Raw genomic sequence first — 19,467 nt, 5'->3', positions numbered from 1 at the left:
GGTACGTGTATATGATCTTTTTAAATTAATAATAATTTTATGTGTAAATGTATATAATGGCACGAAATGCCAGCAAAATGAGATCTTCACATGTTAACAATTCGTACAAAGAGATTCTTACAAAGATAACACAGGGCGCATGAATAAAAATTGCTACGAAGCTTTATTTTTAATGTTTTAATTGAATTTACGACGCGACGTATCGCGCGATTACTTCACAAAGAGTATCTTTTACCATTAAATATCGCGGAGCAGCCTGTGAAAGTGCAGCATTCTAATAAACTACGTCTCTTAATTGACAGAATTAATTATTTCAACGATATTAAAAGAATATTTATATGTCTGGTGTCGTATGTTACAATGTAATTACGCTGCGTTGATTAAAATTAAAATTATATTCTATTAACTCTTTACTTTAACAATTTCTCACGCTTCGTGATTTCGCACAAAAATTGAATTCTCTGTAGAGCAAATCAGTTTTTCCACACGTAAATTAACAATTTTTTAATTATCTGTAATTTTTTCCTACATTACGCAAAAAATATATTAATTTCTGAAATTAACATTGAGCTCAAGCTCAACAATTAACTTTTAATGATCGTACGACTATTTCAATGGTCGTATGAAAATTAACCTGTACTCATTTTCCGTATCATGCACATCTTGCGTTGATAAACGATTCGTTGACTGTTAATTCGCTTTACGAGAGAAAGCAGCGTATGGAGGTCGTGCTTTCATGTTCGACGGAGCGTCCAACGTTTTCGCGAAATTTGCCGGATTTTAACAGGGCTCATCTCAGCCGCTCCTTCCCAGCTAGGTTTTCGCAAAGGACCAGTTCATCGTGCTTCTAATTTCGTTTGCTCTAACCGGGATTTCGGCGTGCACGGTGACTTTAACCCGAAAATCCCTTGAAATGCGCCGCGCTGTCCGCGCACGCTTCTCATGATTTTTCTCGTTTCTATACGCCGAAAGCACTTCCCGGACCGTCCTCTCTTCTGCCGTCGGAACTTTCCAAGATTCTTTGCTACCTTCATTTTTTTTGCTTGCCAAGAGAAAAAGCCAAGACGGCAAGGTAAACTTTGTGGTGCAGAACCGCAGGTTTTCGTCGGAGCGGAAGGCGAAAAGGGCCAAATAGACTCTCCCTATATAACACTGTAAATTGACGTGCAACGATGTTTGTAATCTAATGCACTCTTCAGCCTATTAAGGACTAGACGAATAAAGTTATTGCATAAATATTATTATAACATAACTGAGAAGTTATAATAAACAGCGGTGCTTGAAACGACCGGTTGCACAATTCAAGCAAGAATGTTTTAACAATAATAATTTAACAGACCAAAACTTCGTTGAAATTTCATTAAATAGAGTTAGGTTAGGTAAATGTTGGTGGAGTTATGTAGGTAAAAATAAATTTCTTATTTTTTATTTTTAAAAATTATTTTTATAAAATTGTTAATATCTGCAATTTTTGATAACTCGAAACATTGATCTTTTTTATTAAGGAAAATTAACCATAAAAAAACTTGAACAACATTCCATTAGCAAACATTCTATGAGAAATGCTGCTTCGTGAGGCTCGATTGCAGAAATTATTCCACAATTTCGCACAAAGCGTTAACTCGCAACTCGATGCAAACTCAAATGCAAATCAATCTAGAAGGGACGAGTCACTTTTTTCGCGTCTAACGGCAAAATCTGACCGGGGGAACTGCCGCGACATTAATAACAGTTAAAAATCACGTCGGACACGCTTATATTCCGGCGTGGTAGCTGTCCTCGTTAGCGGCAGGCACTTAAATCACCCGGCACGTTTCTGAAAGTAAGTATGCCGCGTATAAACTGACTACAACGTAATATAGCCTGCCGCGAGGTGAATTATATTTCATTAATGCGCGTTAGAATTAGCGGCCATTAGTCAATGTTATATCTTAATTAGCACGCGCTTCTGTTACCCCGATTACGCCGAGCTTAATTCGGCAGTTCTTGCCGAATCATCCAAAAAAAAGAAGAGGAGGAGAAATCGAGATAAGTAACGCGACGTTTGCATGCAGCAGAGAATCTTCCCAATCTCTGCCACAATCTTTTTGCAATTTACTCAAACAGTATCGTCCTGCACTTCACTCGGATAATCTTCATAACCCGTTCGATTCTAATTCATCAGAATCAGCTCTTTTTGCTCGGAAAATGAAAAAGTTTGCCGATACATTGACGCGCGTCTTGTGTCAATTTTTGTCTCAATTCTTTCGTCGCTAAAACCATTATTTTAATTTTATTTTTATTTTATATCTTATTCATCGTTTTCATGAGTATTTTTCATTCACAATTTCTGCATAAATTTTCCCCCAATTATTTGTGCTACTGTCTTTTATCAATATAAATTTTTCTGAAATGTTTTTTAGGAAGATGTTTCCCAACATATTTTTTTTAAATTAATCTCATCTAATATTTGTTCAAAAGCAAAATTATGACTGATTCATGTTGTTGAAACTAAATTCATTAAACTTCTCAATTTCTGTTAAAGAATCACTTTCTTTTAAGACTAAAAATCGTAAAAATCGTAATAAAAACTAACTTGACAAATTTTTGAACGAGAATATTTTTCTAAAAATTAAAGTAGGATATCGCGAAATTACGAGTATAATTATTTGATGGTTATAACGGACGCGGGTATACGCCATTAATTCCTCCAATTTTCCTCCGTTTTACTTCAAGTTTTAAGTTACCTTCCTTTTTACGCGTCGCTTTTACTTTGTCGCCGCCGCTAGTTTTTATGTCATTTGAAGACCGTTAATTGGCAAGATTAACAGCCGGCGATGCGCCGTGTAAAACAACGTCCAAGAAAACTACTCTAGCACACTTTTGCCCCCTCTCGGATCGATACCCAGAAAATGATCGCCCGTAAAAAGCAACTGCAGTTTTTTGCCATAGTCTTTTTCATGCCTGACTGGACGTCGTTAATTGTTTCGTTACCACTACAAAATATTATCTTTATTTACATTTGACTTGTACATTGACGTGTAGGATATTTAGCTTATCGTGATACCACAGCTTTCAGTAATTTTTTATAAAAAATGCTATCTTTACATTTGATTCGGACATTCAAAAATTATTTGTTTGTCATGTCTCATAAATGATATTATAATTTATTAAATATGGCATATAGACAAACGAGATATTCGGTGTAATAGAAGTTTTTAAAGATTTAACTCAAACTAAAGTTTCCAAATAAAAAGATATTGCAAAATTTTTATTTTTGATATTTTCGATTAATTATAAAATGTAAAACAAAATGCATCTCTTTTATTTGTCTATAATTATTTAAATTACAAATCGCAGCATAAACGTCCATTTCAGTGAATTTCATGAAAGAATAAGAAGTAAAATCAACTCTTTAACTAAATTTTATTATCGCTTGCCCAGAGAATTAAATTTCCCAAGAGATAATACTCTCACTTCTCTTGGCTTTCTTGAGAAATTCGCAAGAAAGAAGTCTTAAGAAGAAACACTACGTAAAACATTCTCACAATTTCAACGGAATCAACGCGAATCCTTTTTTTGTACGTACAAACTCCATGCATTTACTACGAACTTATTTTCTTGAATCAATCTTACGGAATTAACATAAAAGACAGTACTTATTAATTAACAAAAATTTCTAGATTTTCTTTATTTTTAGCTCTATTGTTATTATTTTGCCATATCTTTTCCTCAGAGAAAAATTAAACTCGAATTATGTGTAACTAAAATTGCTTCTAAAAATTTATTTTTAAAAAATTAATTAGAAAGTTATGTTAAAATTTAGTGAAAAATCTATACTGGATAATAAACATTATTATATTCTAGTATATTTCTTTACAAATTATACGTTATATAATCTTAAATTTTATGTTTGCATATAAAGTAAAACATTTCGGTTTCCATGACAAAAATGTAAATTTTGCTTTAAAAAAATCTTGCGTTTTCCAAGAAATTATAATAAAAAGCTGGGCAAATTCTAAAAATATAATTGTATAATCGCGTAGTGATACTTCGGAAGTTGTGCAAATGTATTATATCTTTGAAATTTCGACGTTTACATTCCGATCACGTAAAGACGGGCAAACGTCTTTAAAATCTCGTTTTGATGGTGTCTGAAATGTTCAAGATAAAATATAATCACTGAATAATACTAAGAGAGACATGACAAAATATAAATGCATAAGCTGCGAAATATTCATCATAAAATGTATTCGCGTGCAGATAACAGGCAACGGAGAGTAGGTCCGAATTGAATTTTGCAATTTGCAAACGTGAGGTGGACATTTGACAGAAAAACCCAGTGTGTACGGCCAGCATGCATAATGTCGCTTGCGTGTCAAGACTACCTGTAAAATTTAAATTTCCTGAGAGAAGCTATTGTCACGACTTTGGCGGAAGCATCGTATGTATACGACGAATATAGGCATATAGCATAATCTATATTTAAAACGAATAAGACTTAATTTATATAGTTCATTGAAGAAAAAATTTTAATTCTGCATAAATATAGATGCTGAAGTAAAGAGTACATCGGTTCTAAGCAATCACAATATTAAAACAGGCCAATAATCATTGAGCATCACATTTAATTTCTCGTTTATTTCATGATACTATCAAATTTTAATTTTAATTATTCTTTTAGGATTTTATATATAGAAATAATTTGATGATTTTATTATATAGAAAAAATATTAGTATTAGTTTATTTCTCTAAGAATTCCAGCAATCTACATTTTGTCTTGCAAAATACAAGATTTAATTTGTAAGAAAATTGTATAACGTTATTCTCTTCGTTTTCTATATCCGTCCAAGTATCAGCTGATATGCTTAGTGTCCTGGCCCGATTGATATTATTCACGTCGACGTTAACCCAAGGACATAAACATCACGCGTTCGCTTGCCTCGAAATTTCAAGAACATACATATAAGAATATTCTTATTACTTCCTACAGTTTTACACAAATTTCTCAAATTAAACGTTTAGAGAAAATTAAAAAAAAAAAGATATTAGTGGATTAAATTATAGAAAGGGTATTGTCGCAAAACAGACATTCATTATTTATGCAATTTATTTAAATGCGTATTAATAATAAACAATTAAAAATGTATAATTAAAAACATTACGTACATTTACGTACACTTCTAGAAAATATTTAAGCACTTATTGCAACTTTTAATAAATATGCTGTACAAAAAATTTGGACGAGAAAAAAAATTGAATGATAATTTTGATTTCCGAGGAAAAACATGCGGCTAAATAATATAAAATACATTTACGTCTACAATTAAAATACATTTACGTTTACAATTAAATCATGCATATTACATAAAAAGGTATCATTAGTAATTATCGTTGCAGAATACTATTGCGAAGCGCATACGAATGTAAGATACACTTGTCACGAAATATAAGTTAATGTAAATCATTGGCCGCCGAATTCATCAAAATCAACATCAATAAAGTTTATACTGTTCCGACAATGATTGAATACGATTGAAGAAGCAGAGTAAGATAAAAATCTTTCGTTTAACACTCCCATAAAACGATCGTTTCCGCGTTTCTGTGCCGATAATATCGTTATGGCCATAAAAGAAGAATACATGTTATCAGCGCTTATAAGACCTTGTATTACATTCTTTGTAGCCTGTCGACAGTTCGTATCGAAAACATAATTTAGAAAGTACTGCAAAACTTCGCTCATAAAAGGTATTAGGTACAGCGTAAAAATATCAACTAATTCATTCATGATTTCGCCAAGTTTTTTACCAAAGGAAAATTCTGTCTGAAATCCGTACGAACATCTGTAGAACTCCTGCAACGTCATCGCGTATCTTAACAGTAAATAAGTATTTGCATTTTGTGCGGGTGACAGCACCGATAAATATGCCTCATATGTTTGGTGGATGAGTTGCACATCATAATATTTATTGTCGCGCAACTTGACGTAGCTAATGATAAATTCGTTCACAAATCGATGTACGACGAGATTCGTTAGATAAAAATCTGCATTGTTATGATGAAACTTGTAGCGGTTCTTCTTCACATAGAACGAAAAAATATCGTCGATTAAGTTAAAGTACGCATAGTCATAAAAGTTTAAACAGAACCATACCAGGAAATGGCACGTTGCTTTAGATATAGTAATATTATTGCAAAATAATAACATTAGGAAAATCTCGTTGATGTCATCTCTGGACAAAGGGTTGTCTATGTATAAAAGGAGATGTGCCAAACCAATCTCAATGTGCTGTTTTACAATCTCAGTTTTCAGACCACTTGCACTCAGATTTTCTATTGTTTTGAACCACTGGTCATAATATACCACGAAGTACTTGTCGGGAATAAAATCGGGTGACAGTTCCTCCATGCGTAGCAGTTTTTCGTCTTCGACCGTCAACGTTGACATGATTGTGTGACATAGAGAAAAGGTTTTCGGGTGTGGTTTCGTACGGAATAATTTCTGGATCATTATAAATAAAAGTTTTCGTATTGAATGATGCTTTTCAGTCTGCCACACCTTGTAAAGAAAAATCGTTAAATCATGTATGGATGCTGTTGAATACATCAGCTTGATCCAATGTTTTTGAACATTGACGTTCAGGCTTTCCACTTCTGTCGCAAATGACATCACTTCCTTTGAAGAGGATCGCCTGATTACACTCGTTAATGTCATTAGCACTATCGATAGATGATTTCCTTTGCACAATTCACCGATGGGTTTAAGAGGCAACGACGGATTGGAGAACCTCATAGCAAAATCTAAACCACGCACGAGTCTGTAACTGTTCATTACTGTTTCTACAGCGGGGATAAATGGACAAATCAGTTTTTCCAGTGAATTATCTTGGAGCAAAAGGCTGAGGATAATCAAAGCAGACGACATTTCCCTTTCGTCTTTCCCATGTAAATCTTCTATACAACGCTCGGCAAATTTAACAGGAATATCCTTGTACCAACGAGTAGCTCTGACAAAACGTTGCACGTTCTTGTGATAATAATGTATTTTGCAATCCGACAAATATTCTTCCCAATTGTTCAGTACACTCTGAAAATCCTTCTTCAGTAGAAGAAGCGCTGCGCCCGATGTTACGTCAGCGATGTTCTTCGACGTAGTCGACAGGAACCAACTGCGATACAATTCTGGTTCATACTTATACAACAGAATATGCATCTTCTTTTGCAAAATAAAATCTGTCTTGCGCATTATTACGCGAATAGCATTCATTAGCCAAGGATAATCTTTAATTGTCATTAATTCTTCATCTATACCCATTTTTTTGCATTTTAAATTGAAATCGTACATTGCCACAATCAACTGGTACAAAAAGATTTTTTTCGTTTTTTTTCCCATTCCTTGTAATGCCTCTTCGAATTCTTCCTCCTCCTCGTTTAAAGATGTTTCTCCTTGTTCTTTTTTCTTGTTTGCAACTAGTCTCTTTAATTTCTTCTTTTTTTCCTTTCTGACTTCCAGTTGTAATTCTTGTTGCCAGTTGCCGGTATAATATTTCTTCTCAATAACATCTAAGAAAACTGCAAGGCACTTTCTCTCATACTGTGGATAATCTGTAAGTATGTTGAACTTTATAGAATTCTCATTTGCTAATAGCAATATGTCAATCAGATCCGCGATTGGCATATTATGAATAAGCCTGAAATTAATCATATAATAGATTATTTCTTCCTCCATATGTCCATTCTTTTCGCGATACAATTGTAAAATATCAAACAGGAGAGAGCCATTTATTTTGTTTAACTTACAAACATTATAAATATAGCAAAAATTATCTATTATTTCTTTTATTATTAAAGCGTCCATATTCTTACATTTATCTTTCACGAACGTCAAAGTGTAGGTTAACGCACTGTCGTCTTTGTTAACTATGCAAGTAAAAATCATTTGTAAAAGGTAACCAAGTTTGTCCTCCCAAAGTTGAGCTCGACTAAATCTAAACTTAATGACTGATATTGCTTTTTTAACAGGAAAGTAGCAAATCCAAGCTGACCTGAAGTTCAGCGCGTCATCAGAGGGCTCAATGTTCATGAATCTTCTGGCGTATTCAATCCTTTGCTTGACTGGTAATAATTGCAACACTTCATCAGACACATTACTGATGTCTTCAAGAAAATCTTGTTGAAAAATGTCATTATAGGTCTTACAGAGCAAGTCGAGTCTTTTTTCCTCCGGAAACTTGTTTAAGTAATAAATCATTCCATCTGAGTAGAAATTTTCTTTTGTACAAGGTCTCATTTCTTTTCGAAACATATCCTCTGTTAATATTCTCGTATCAATTATTTTTTTTGACATATTATTACAAAGTATAGATAGATGAGGTAGCACAAACTGTTGTGTATATGCTGCATTTAGAAGTTTCTTGGCACATTTGTTACTCATATAGGTTAATGGCCAAAAGCTAAATTCTTCAATCATTTTTATAAAGCTCAACGGTCTTTTCTTAATTAATGTAGGTATAAAATTCTCGTATTTATCAATGATGTTGTATTGATCTCCTTCATCAATCTGTTCGTGACATGACGCAAACGATTCCGGGGAATAAATAGATTCTTTGAACAAAAATATTCCAAAATCTGGATATTTACGAAAAATTCTTTTCAGAATTTTGATGGACAGTTTGAGTTTCTTATTCATGATTGTTTTATAGATAAAATCCTGATCGCATGCCATTATCAATGGTGAGGCGGTTTCAACGTCGTAAGCGGATGCGACTGCCGTAAACATTTTTTGCGCGAACACCGGATTTTTCATTCGGCGTGCAAGCGTCTTTACTATACGAGTCTTTGTATGCAGAGAAACGAAAGGAAAGATACGTTCGCAAAAGTACTCAACGTCGACGATCTCATGTCCACCATCGAAAAACCAAGAAGCTTTAAGAGCTCGACGCACGATTGTCGAATCGTCGGACTTCAAAGCCGATGTAATATCCTTGTGTCGCTTGCGTTTTATTGCAGTTTCCACTTGCAATATAGGCAGTAGTATTGGAAAAAGTTTGTCGAGACTTCCAATGACATCTTCGCAGTGCGACGCTAATTTCCCGATCCATTTTAGCTTTTCACTTGCGGTATTGCCCGGTACACTTTGAATCGCCTGCAGATAAGGCATTCTGAAGTTGTTAGATGTATTGTTCATCGTTGTTTAAAAAATAATTTTAAGATAACTAAGTGAACTAATATATCAGAAATATTCCGTGAATAATGCTCGCGAGTTTTGACTTTATCCTCATACGTTACCAGACAAAACTGTTTACACGATTAAATGAATACAAATGAATATATTATTTAGTTTGTTCGATCTACCGAAGGTGATGCTGAAATCGACGCTTTCGGTGAATTCTTGGACACAAAAATTTCAATGAGAATGCGCAATTTTTTACGTTTATCGTTTCTGAAAGGCGCGTAAACAAGAGCAATAAAATATTAATGATAAAAGGCAGAAGGGCCCTCATTCTGTCAATCTAATGAAACATGACTTTCAACAATCGCTCGCCACTAATTAATAGATTAAAAATATGCACTGACATATTTATCACGATATTGCTTGCATACTTTCTCTGGCCAGTTTTGATTAAATTGCGAATTTTATTCAAATTATTTCCGTTTTGTAATTATTCTTACAGCAAACTCTGCGTCAATCAAAAACTAATAAAACTATATATTTTTGATTTTCCTATGCTATTTGGAGAATTTACGAAATAATTGAACGGCAATCTGTTTAAATCTACCAAAAATCGGACAAACACAAATAAGTATCCACTATAAAGAAGAGAGAAATGCACCTAGAAAACATTCATCAATTTAAGTAACGCTAACATTTAAAAAATTCTAAATCTCAGAAAAAGATTTCTCTAATTAATCATTAACTTTAGAGCATCTGATGTATCAATTGTATAAATGTTGTACATAATAACTAATTATCATTTCCTCAATTCTTTTAGTACAATAAATTATCCCTAGCGCTTATATACATTTGTTTATGTGTTAAAATCCTATTTGCATTTTAAAAAATACGAGTTACGTAGACATCTCTTTTAATAAAATAATGTGTATTTTTAAAACAAATTGGGATCACACTTTGGTGATTGAAATTTTTTTCTCTTATATTTCAATTTTTTTCTTTTCATATTTTGTGATACTATTAAATACAAATTAAATATAAATACTTACTTATTTATTAAAAAGAAATTTGCAATAATTCGATAACTTTATCATGAAAAAATTATGTGTTATTCTACAAACTTAAGAGTATTAAAAAGCTCAATTTTATTTTATGAAATACGAAATTTGTACAATTGAAAATTTAAAAGAAAATAAAAATATTATATGACAAAATTTCTATTATAAACATACATTCTTTATGTAAATTTCTTGAAGATGTATTAATAATGAATAATCTGTTGGGAAAATTAGACATTTTGCAATAATCTATTGGAAAAATTATACATTTTGCAGCAACGATTTTATTTAAATTGTTGAGAAATTTTTATTACATAATTTATTAAATGATATTGTACTAAAATGTTTTTGGTGTACATGTCACTACATAATGAATTCGAACATTTGCGTGTTATACATTTCATTATATATAATTAAATGACACGATTATACAATTATGATTAATTAGCAATTCTCATTACATACGTTTGCTTATGTTTATAAAAAATTCTTAAACATGTATTAATTAATGAAAATACATCAAAAACAATACATATGTATTTGTATCTCTAAGTAAAATATGAATATCATATAAGTTAACATCATTAAGAATTTATCATTGTATATGCGCGCGCTTCGTAATACTATTACGAAGCGCGCGCATGTAAAATGTATTTATCACAAAAGATAAAATGATACAATATGACCTATTAACTTCTGTTAATTTAATCGAAAACGACATAAAGTTTCTCATGATTTTCAATGACATTTGGTTGGCGCGAAGCTAATGTTCCAATGCAATTGAATTTTTCGCTAGCGGTTTCACCTAGTATTTTTTGTATTACTTCAAGATAAGACATTTTAAACCCCGAAGATGTGTCATCATTCATGGTTTGAAGTATCGTTTATCTACAATTGTGTACAGGAACAAAAAATACTTTGCAAATTTGTAAAACTTTGCATCGTTTCAATTATGTATCCTCTGTTCTTCTGCATTTTCTAAAGAAATAACTAACAATATAATCGACAATGTTTTTGATCTTAAACTTGTCCAACTCTCAATAATCCCGAACAGTAGTTTTGGAAGAGAAAACACATCGATTTAAATTACGCAAAATTATAAAATATTCATAATACCAATATGCGCTACAGTTTACAAGATTTTCTCGGATTTCTTGTTACAAATTAAAGTTTTGTTATTATTATTAGTTGTTTGTTATTATAATTTCTAGCGTTATGTTTAAATAATTTTTAAAAATCAAATATTTAATTTTATTTAATTATTAAAAGCTATTCTAATATGTAGGGTGCAAGGTGCAAGGTGTAAGATGCGACTCAAATACCGTCCCTCCTACAAATGGCAGTTTGTGGAATTTAATGATATCTAACATGCGAAAAAACTTGTGCTTTTCCATAGTTGATGCCAAATGAAATATGAATGAATTCATATTTATCAGTTTTGTCAGCGAATTGGTGTCAAGCAAAAAACTCAAAATAATTAAAGCAGATGGCATTTCTTTCGTATCCTCTTCGTGTAAATCGCTTATGCAACGCTCAGCAAATTTAATAGGAATATCCTTGTACCAACGTGTGGCTCTGACGAAACGTTGCACGTGTTTGTGACGATAATGCCTTTTGCAATCTATCAAATATTCCTCCCAATTGTCCAATACACTCTGCGAATCTTGCTTCAATAAACGTAGTGCTGCGCCGGATGTAACGTCCGCGATGTTCTTCGACGTATCCGGCAGGAACCAACTGCGATACAATTCTGGTTCATACTTGTGCAACAGAATCCGCATCGTCCGAGATGAAAAATTTGTTTTAACGTGCATTATTGTACGTATTGCATTCATAAGACAAGGATAGTTTTTAATTGACATATGTTCTAGGCCAAATTTTTTGCATTTTTCATTAAAATCATACATTGCTACAACCAATCGATATAAAACATATTTTTCTCCATTTTTTGATTCTTCTTCTCCGATTAAAGTTTTTTTTCTTTCTATTCTCCGTTTCTTCACTTCTCCACTCTTCTGTTGTAAGTTTTTTCTCCATCTGTCGGCATACAATTGCTCAATAGCAATAAGGAAAGTTACAAGAAACTGTCTTTCATGATGCGGGTAATCCCTAAACGCGCCATGTGTAAAAGATATAGGTACATGATTATCAAAAGTTTTTCGTAATATCTCGATCAAATTTTCAATCGATTTGTCATTAACGAGTCCGTATAGTATCATTATGTCAAGAACATCTTGCTCCACATAACCATACTGTTCGTAGAACATTTTTATAATATGATATACAAGACAAGCATTTCTTTCACTTAAATATAATGGTTTAGAAAATTCTGTAATCCTAAATAGCTTTTCCTTATCTGCTTCAACATCGTAGCTTATCATGTATTTTTTGTCTATAATGTATTTCAAGGTATTGTATAACTCATTTTCGTCGTTGTTAACTTCGCAAGCATACATCATTTTCAATATGTAACTGAGTTTATTGCGAAAATCTGATTCTTGATTGAATCTTAATTTCATAACTGCTGTCGCTTTTTTAGCAGGAAGGTAGCAAATCCATTCTCTGCTCCAGTCCATCATTTCATGAAAAGATTTACTGTTTATCTTTTCTTTGGCCAGCTGTATCCTTTTCTCGGCGGGTAATAATCTCAAAATGTGAGGAGTCACATTTTCTATGTCGACAAGTTCATTATTGCAAATGTCTCTATATGTTTTAAGATGTTGCTTGAGATATCTCTCTTCCGGGTGCTTTAATAATATGTTCAATAGTTCATTCCTGTAGTGCCCATGTAACAAAGGGTTGTTCACTAAATACGGAAACTTCTTTACTAATATTGCGTTAAATATTTTTTTTGGCAATATAGTATAATACGATTCCAAATTTCTTATTACGTGTTCTAGTGCTGCTTGTAAAAATCTTTTGGCACATGTGTTACTCAACATATACTTATGTGATGGATTACCTAAATTGAAGGCGCTTATTCGAACATAAATTGATGGATAATTTTTCATCAATTTTGGTAAAAAATACCTATATTTATCGAATACGTTTCTTAATTGAGGCACAAATTTCTGATAAGAAAAAACAAAAAATTCAAAAAGAAGCTTCCCCAGCCGTAGATTCTTCTGAAAAATTTTTTTGAAAATTTTATAGGGTAACAAAATGCTCATCTTGTTCACTGTTTGAAAAATAAATACATCATTACAAGCCAGAAGCAAAGGTAAAGCAATTTCAGTATCGTAAGTAGATGTCACTGCCATAAACATTTCTTGCGCGAATACTGGATTCTGTATTCGGCGTGAAAGTGTTTTCACTATACGATTTCTTGTACATGGAGAAACGAAAGGAAAGATTTGTTTGCAAAAGTACGCAACGTTAACGTTCTCATGTCGACCATCGAAAAACCAAGAAGCTTTAAGAGCTCGACTCACGATTGTCGAAACATTGGAAATCAGAGCTGATGTTATATCCTCATGTCGTTTATGTTTCACAGCAACTTCTACTCGTAACAAAGGCAGTAATTCTGTAGAGACTTTCTCATGATTTTCAATAGCGTTTGGCTCGTCCGAAGCTAATTTTCCGATCCATCTGAATTTTTCACTAGCGGTGTCACCTGGTAGTTTTTGTATTGCCTGAAGATAAGGCATTTCGAAACCACAAGATATGTCCTCATTCATGATTTGAAGTACCGTTTATCTACAATTGTGTGGAGGAACAAAAAATACTTTGTAAATTTGGAAATCTTTGCTTTTGTTTCACTTAATGTTGCACAAAACCGTTAGCACCGTTTATACCTTCGAAGAAATGTAACAAAATGTCTTATTTGGCTTACTCGGTCTAGTAAAAGTCAAATTAAGATCGATGTATTCATAAGCACAATAGTTATTACTGATGACAAGCCGAATTTTCGAGAAGCGGAATAAAAACAACACAGAATGTTCAATAAAAAGCTAAAAACTGTTCACAAATCCGTTAATGAAATAAAACGCGTTTTGCAACGATTTTCTGCTCCTTTCTCGTCCTTTCTGCTGAATCGTTTGCACGTTACTTGTATGTACGCACTGACATATCACATGCATATATGTATATAGCGATATATACGTTTGTTATACACTTTTTCTTGCCAATTAACTTGTGAGTTTTGTTTAAATTGCGTCTATTTCTATTTTAATTATCTGTATAGAAATCTTTACGGAGACCTCCAAATTATGGAACCTCCGCTCTTTTATATTTTCTGGAAAGAACTAACGATATAATCGGACAGCAGTGTTTACGAACGTATCATATAATCAATAATCACACATAGAAGTGACATGTACTTGGAACACATGTTCTTTAATATTCGATATTCAACATAGCATTTATTTCAATAACATAAAAATGTAAAATATTCGTACTGTCAGTATGTGCAGTGAGTTTTATGCTTTCTTTAGATTTTTATCATTTACTTTTTAGTTAGAAGGCATAATTTTTACATTTAAATGTATAAATAATTGAAAAAGCCAAGTATATAATTTTAATTATACATCAATTAAATTCATTAATACTATTTAAATTAAATATCTATGATAAATATTAAATATTCTTTATGCAATTTGTTTTAGGACGCATTATTAATAAATAGTTTATTGAAATTTATGTATATATATATTTTGCAACAAGATATTTATTTAAATTGCTGAAAAAAATTTATTGCTTAAATCACTTTACATCAGCAGATTTTTTACATACATGTATTTACTATAATAATCTAAACAAATATGTTATTCTTTTATTTGCATCATACAATTATGTAGCAATCCTTATTATATACGTTCCTTATGCTTCTGCAAACTTCTTAAATATTTATTAAAAACTATCTTAACTTTTGAGCGTATAGAAATATATATGTACAACGAAATTGATCAATATGAACTATATATGCATTCGTCAATTTTTCTAAATTAAATACGCGATTCACAAAGTATTACGTCCATAATGATCGTCATATCTGGTCTCTGATCGCGCCCACTTAACTCTAATCCGCTCAGCATAAAAAATATTAATATATTACACTATATACACACAAAAACACTCAAAGATATAAAGTAATAATGAAAATTTTGTAATAATTGCATCTTTCGAGCAAACATATGAGAATTAATGTATAATTAAAATACATTTACATCTATATAAATAAATTTGTATTACTAATAAAATCATGAATATTGTATAAGAAAATATTACTAAAAATTATCATTGCAAAATACTATTGCAGATTGTACGCGTACAAAATGCCACATTGTCACAAAACATTTAATACAATTTATGGCATACATAACAAACATGGATTAATACAGTTCGGAACATAAAATTATTAACATAATTTGACCGAGACTTCTGTCAACAGGAAATACGGCATTTTGCGAAAATACATTCCAGTCATTTCTCACCGAGTACAAAAAAATATCGGTAATCAGCTTAAAATACATAGCATTATCGTTTCTATCTAACTTTAAAAAGTACAATGTCGCGTAACGTCTCATCGCATCGATAAATCAACATCAGCATTAAATAATAAATGTTGAGATATATGGTTGATGTCATCTTCGGAAAAAGAATTATCAAAATATATTTAGAGCTGTGCAAACAAACCTGAGTGTACTGTTTTATATCTTCGATTTTCTATATAATTTATATTCAAATTTTTTACTGTGTCCACCTAATGCTCAAAATATTTTCCTATGAATCTACAAGAAATATGTCGGTCCGATACAGCTCCCTTTTCCGAAGCAGTTCTCCGTCTCCGGCTATCAATATTAACATAATTTTACGATACAATAACGAGATTTCCTAATGTAACAGAATAACTTCTACATTGGTTAATAAAAGTTATTGCGTTAGGAGATACTCGTAAACCATAATATGTAAAACGAATTATTAGGTCGCTTGTGGAAAATTATGAATAGATCCAATGCTTTCAAACGCTGTACATTTGCCAATTTCTTTGTAAATGATATCAATTATCATAGAGGATCGATCTTGTACTTTAGCACAATTTACCGAGAAATTAGAGAGATTCCGGCGAATCGGAGAATTTCGTTATAAAATGTAAGGCGCGCACAAACTTGTGTTTGTCCATTGCTGTTTCCAAACGAGCAAGTATAAGTGGATTTATCAATTTTGCCAGTGAATTGCCGTCAAGCAAAAGACTCAAAATAATTAATGCAGATGATATTTCTTTCATATTCTCTCCGTATAAATCACTTATACAACGCTCAGCAAACTTAACAGGAATATCTTTGTACCAACGCGTGGCTCTGACGAAACGTTGCACGTGTTTGTGACGATAATGCCTTTTGCAGTCTATCAAATATTCTTCCCAATTGTCCAGTACACTCTGTGAATTTTGCTTCAATAAACGTAGCGCTGCGCCCGACGTAACATTCTCGATGTTCTTCGACGTACTCGGCAGAAACCAACTACGATACAATTCTGGTTCAAACTTGTGTAAGAGAATACGCGCTACTCTCTGAGATGGAAAATTTATTTTAAGGCGCATTATTGTATATATTGCATTCATAAACCAAGGATATTTCGTAATTGACACAAGCTCTGGATCATATATTTTGCGTCTTTTTCTCGTTTTCTCTATTTTGGTCTCTCTCAAATTATACATTCCTATCATCAAACAACACAAAAGATATATTTTACTACTTCTTGATTTTTCTTCATTGATTGAAGCTAGAAGTCTGTGTTGCTTGTCTTCTCTCGTATCTCCTTGTTCCATTCTCGAGTGGTTTCTTCTTCTTTCAAATTTTTGTCTTTGTCGTTTTCTTCTTTCTTCCGTTACAACTTCCTGTTGTAATTTTATTCCCCAGCTGATGGCATATTTTTTCTGAATAATATTTATGAAACTGACAATAAACTGTTTGTAATACTGCAAGTATTCCACGGGTGCATAGCTCACAACGTTTATAGTATACTTATCATTGCTTTTTAGTAACATCTCGATCAAATGTTCAATTGAATTGTGATGAATGAGTCTGTGTAGCATCATAGTGTAAAGTATATTTGGGTGCACATAACCATACTTTTCGTAGAACATTTGTATCATATCATATACAAGAAAACCACTTCTTTCACTCAAATACATTGGTTTGGAAACGAATGTAATAATATTTAATCTTTGCTCATCTATCGCAGCATTGTCGCTTATCAAGTATCTTTTGTCTATAATGTATTTCAAGGTATTGTATAACTCATAGTCGTCGTTGTTAACTTCACATGCATATATCATTTCCAATATGCAAAGAAATTTATCGTCAAAATCTGATGTTTGATTTAATTTTAATTTAATAACTGATGTCGCTCTTTTAGCAGGAAAGTAGCAAATCCATGCTGTGCTGCAGTTGATCGCTTCACGAGGAGAATTACTGTTAATCTTTTCTCTGGCCAGCTGCATTCTTTTCTTGGCGGGTAATGCCCTTAACACAAAAGGCGTTACATCTTCGATGTTGACAGGTTCACCATTGCAAACTTTCCTATATGTTTCAAGACACAGCTCGAAATTTTTGTCTTCTGGATGATGTGTTAAAACGTGTAATATTTCTTTGCTATAGAATTTATGCAACATAGGACTGTTTATTAAATCCGGAAATTTCTTCGCTAATACTGCGTTAAATATTCTTTTTGGTAAGATATTATGATACGATCTTGGATTTTCTATTACGCATTGTAGTGCTTTTCTCAAAAATATTTTGGCGCATGTGTTACTCAGCACAAGCAATTGTGATTGATTAAGTAAAAATATGTTTATTATGTCCACTAAAAATGTGGGATCTTTCTTCACTACTTTAGGTAACAAATACTTATATTTCTTGAATAATTCTCTAAATTGAGTTTCATTTCTTATTAAAAAATAATAATGAGCAAAATATGTTAAAAGATACTGTCCCAAATTTCGATTTTTAAAGAAAAGTTTTTTGAGAATTTTGACAGATGGTAAACGATTCATCTGTGTCAATGTTTCACAAATAAATGTCTTATCACAAATCGTGATCAAAGGTAAAGCGGTTTCAATGTTGTAAGTAGATGCCACTGCCATAAACATTTCTTGCGCGAATATTGGATTCTGTATTCGGCGTGAAAGTGTTTTCACTATACGATTTCTTGTATGTAGAGAAACAGAAGGAAAGATTCGTTTGCAAAAGTACGTAACGTCAACGATCCCATGTCGACCATCGAAAAACCAAGCAGCTTTAAGAGCTCGACTTACGATTGTCGAAACGTTGGAAATCAGAGCCAATGTTATATCCTCATGTCGTTTATGTTTCACAGCGACTTCTACTCGTAACAAAGGTAATAATTCTGGAGAGACTTTCTCATGATTTTCAATGGCGTTTGGCTCGTCCGAAGCTAATTTTCCGATCCATCTGAATTTTTCGCTAGCGGTGTCACCTGGTATTTTTTGTATTGCCTCAAGATAAGACATTTTGAAATCACAAAATGTGTCCTCATTCATGGTGAGAATTACCGTTTATCTACAATTGTGTAAAGGAACAAAAAATACTTTGTAAATTTGGAAATCTTTGCTTTTGTTTCATTTAATGTTGCGCAAAACCGTTTGCACCGTTTATACGTTCGAAAAAATGCAACAAAACGTCTTATTTGATTTACTCGGTTTAGTAAAAGTCAAATTAAGATCGATGTATTCATAAGCACGATAATTATCACTGATGACAAGCCGAATTTCCGAGAAGCGCGGAATAGAAACAACACAGAATGTACAATGAAAAGCTGAAAACTGTTCACAAATCCATTAATGAAATAAAACGTGTTTTGCAACAATTGCTCCTTTCTATTGAATCGTTTACACGTTACTTGTACGTACGCACTAATATATCACATGTATATATGTACATATCACGATATATACGCTTGTATTTTTATACATTTTCTCTTGCCAATTAACTTGCAAGTTTTATTCAAATTGCGTCTATTTCGTAATTATTTGTATAGAAATCTTTACGGAGATCAAATTACGTACATTCCGTTCTTTTGTACTTTCTGGAAAGAACTAACGATATAGTCGGATAGCAATGTTTACGAACCTACCATACAGTTAATCACATAGAAGTGACATGTACTTGGAAGAAACACACATTATTTAATATTCGATATTCGACAAAGGATTTATTTCAATCACATAAAAATGTAAAATATTCATATTGTTGATACGTGCAGTAAGCTTTTTTTTATTTTTTATCAAATTTTAG

The 19,467-nt window shown here is 32.2% G+C and overlaps 4 protein-coding genes across 11 annotated transcripts in view; 1 reads left to right on the top strand and 3 right to left on the bottom strand.

Annotated features, from left to right (window-relative positions):
* LOC105671620 (neuronal growth regulator 1-like) overlaps positions 1 to 19,467 on the top strand; it is a 225,160-nt gene that overhangs the window by 25,626 nt on the left and 180,067 nt on the right. The window lies entirely within an intron of this gene.
* LOC105671588 (uncharacterized) lies at positions 3,062 to 9,304 on the bottom strand. The gene is made up of 2 exons (XM_067350144.1): positions 7,847 to 9,304; positions 3,062 to 7,585 (listed from the first exon to the last, which is right to left on the bottom strand). The coding sequence occupies exons 1-2, from the start codon at positions 9,165 to 9,167 to the stop codon at positions 5,445 to 5,447; spliced, it is 3,462 nt and encodes a 1,153-aa protein (XP_067206245.1). The 5' UTR covers positions 9,168 to 9,304; the 3' UTR covers positions 3,062 to 5,444.
* Positions 9,489 to 14,441, bottom strand: LOC105671614 (uncharacterized). The gene has a single exon (XM_012365904.2). The coding sequence runs from the start codon at positions 13,885 to 13,887 to the stop codon at positions 11,485 to 11,487; it is 2,403 nt and encodes an 800-aa protein (XP_012221327.2). The 5' UTR covers positions 13,888 to 14,441; the 3' UTR covers positions 9,489 to 11,484.
* On the bottom strand, positions 14,794 to 19,410 carry LOC105671587 (uncharacterized). Its single transcript, XM_067350167.1, has one exon. It carries the CDS (start codon positions 18,711 to 18,713, stop codon positions 16,260 to 16,262), a length of 2,454 nt encoding a protein of 817 aa, XP_067206268.1. The 5' UTR covers positions 18,714 to 19,410; the 3' UTR covers positions 14,794 to 16,259.

This window comes from Linepithema humile, chromosome 2, assembly GCF_040581485.1.
Source record: "Linepithema humile isolate Giens D197 chromosome 2, Lhum_UNIL_v1.0, whole genome shotgun sequence".
In the NCBI taxonomy this organism is placed as follows: Eukaryota; Metazoa; Arthropoda; class Insecta; order Hymenoptera; family Formicidae; genus Linepithema; species Linepithema humile.
This window is presented reverse-complemented; position numbering and strand designations above follow the sequence as displayed.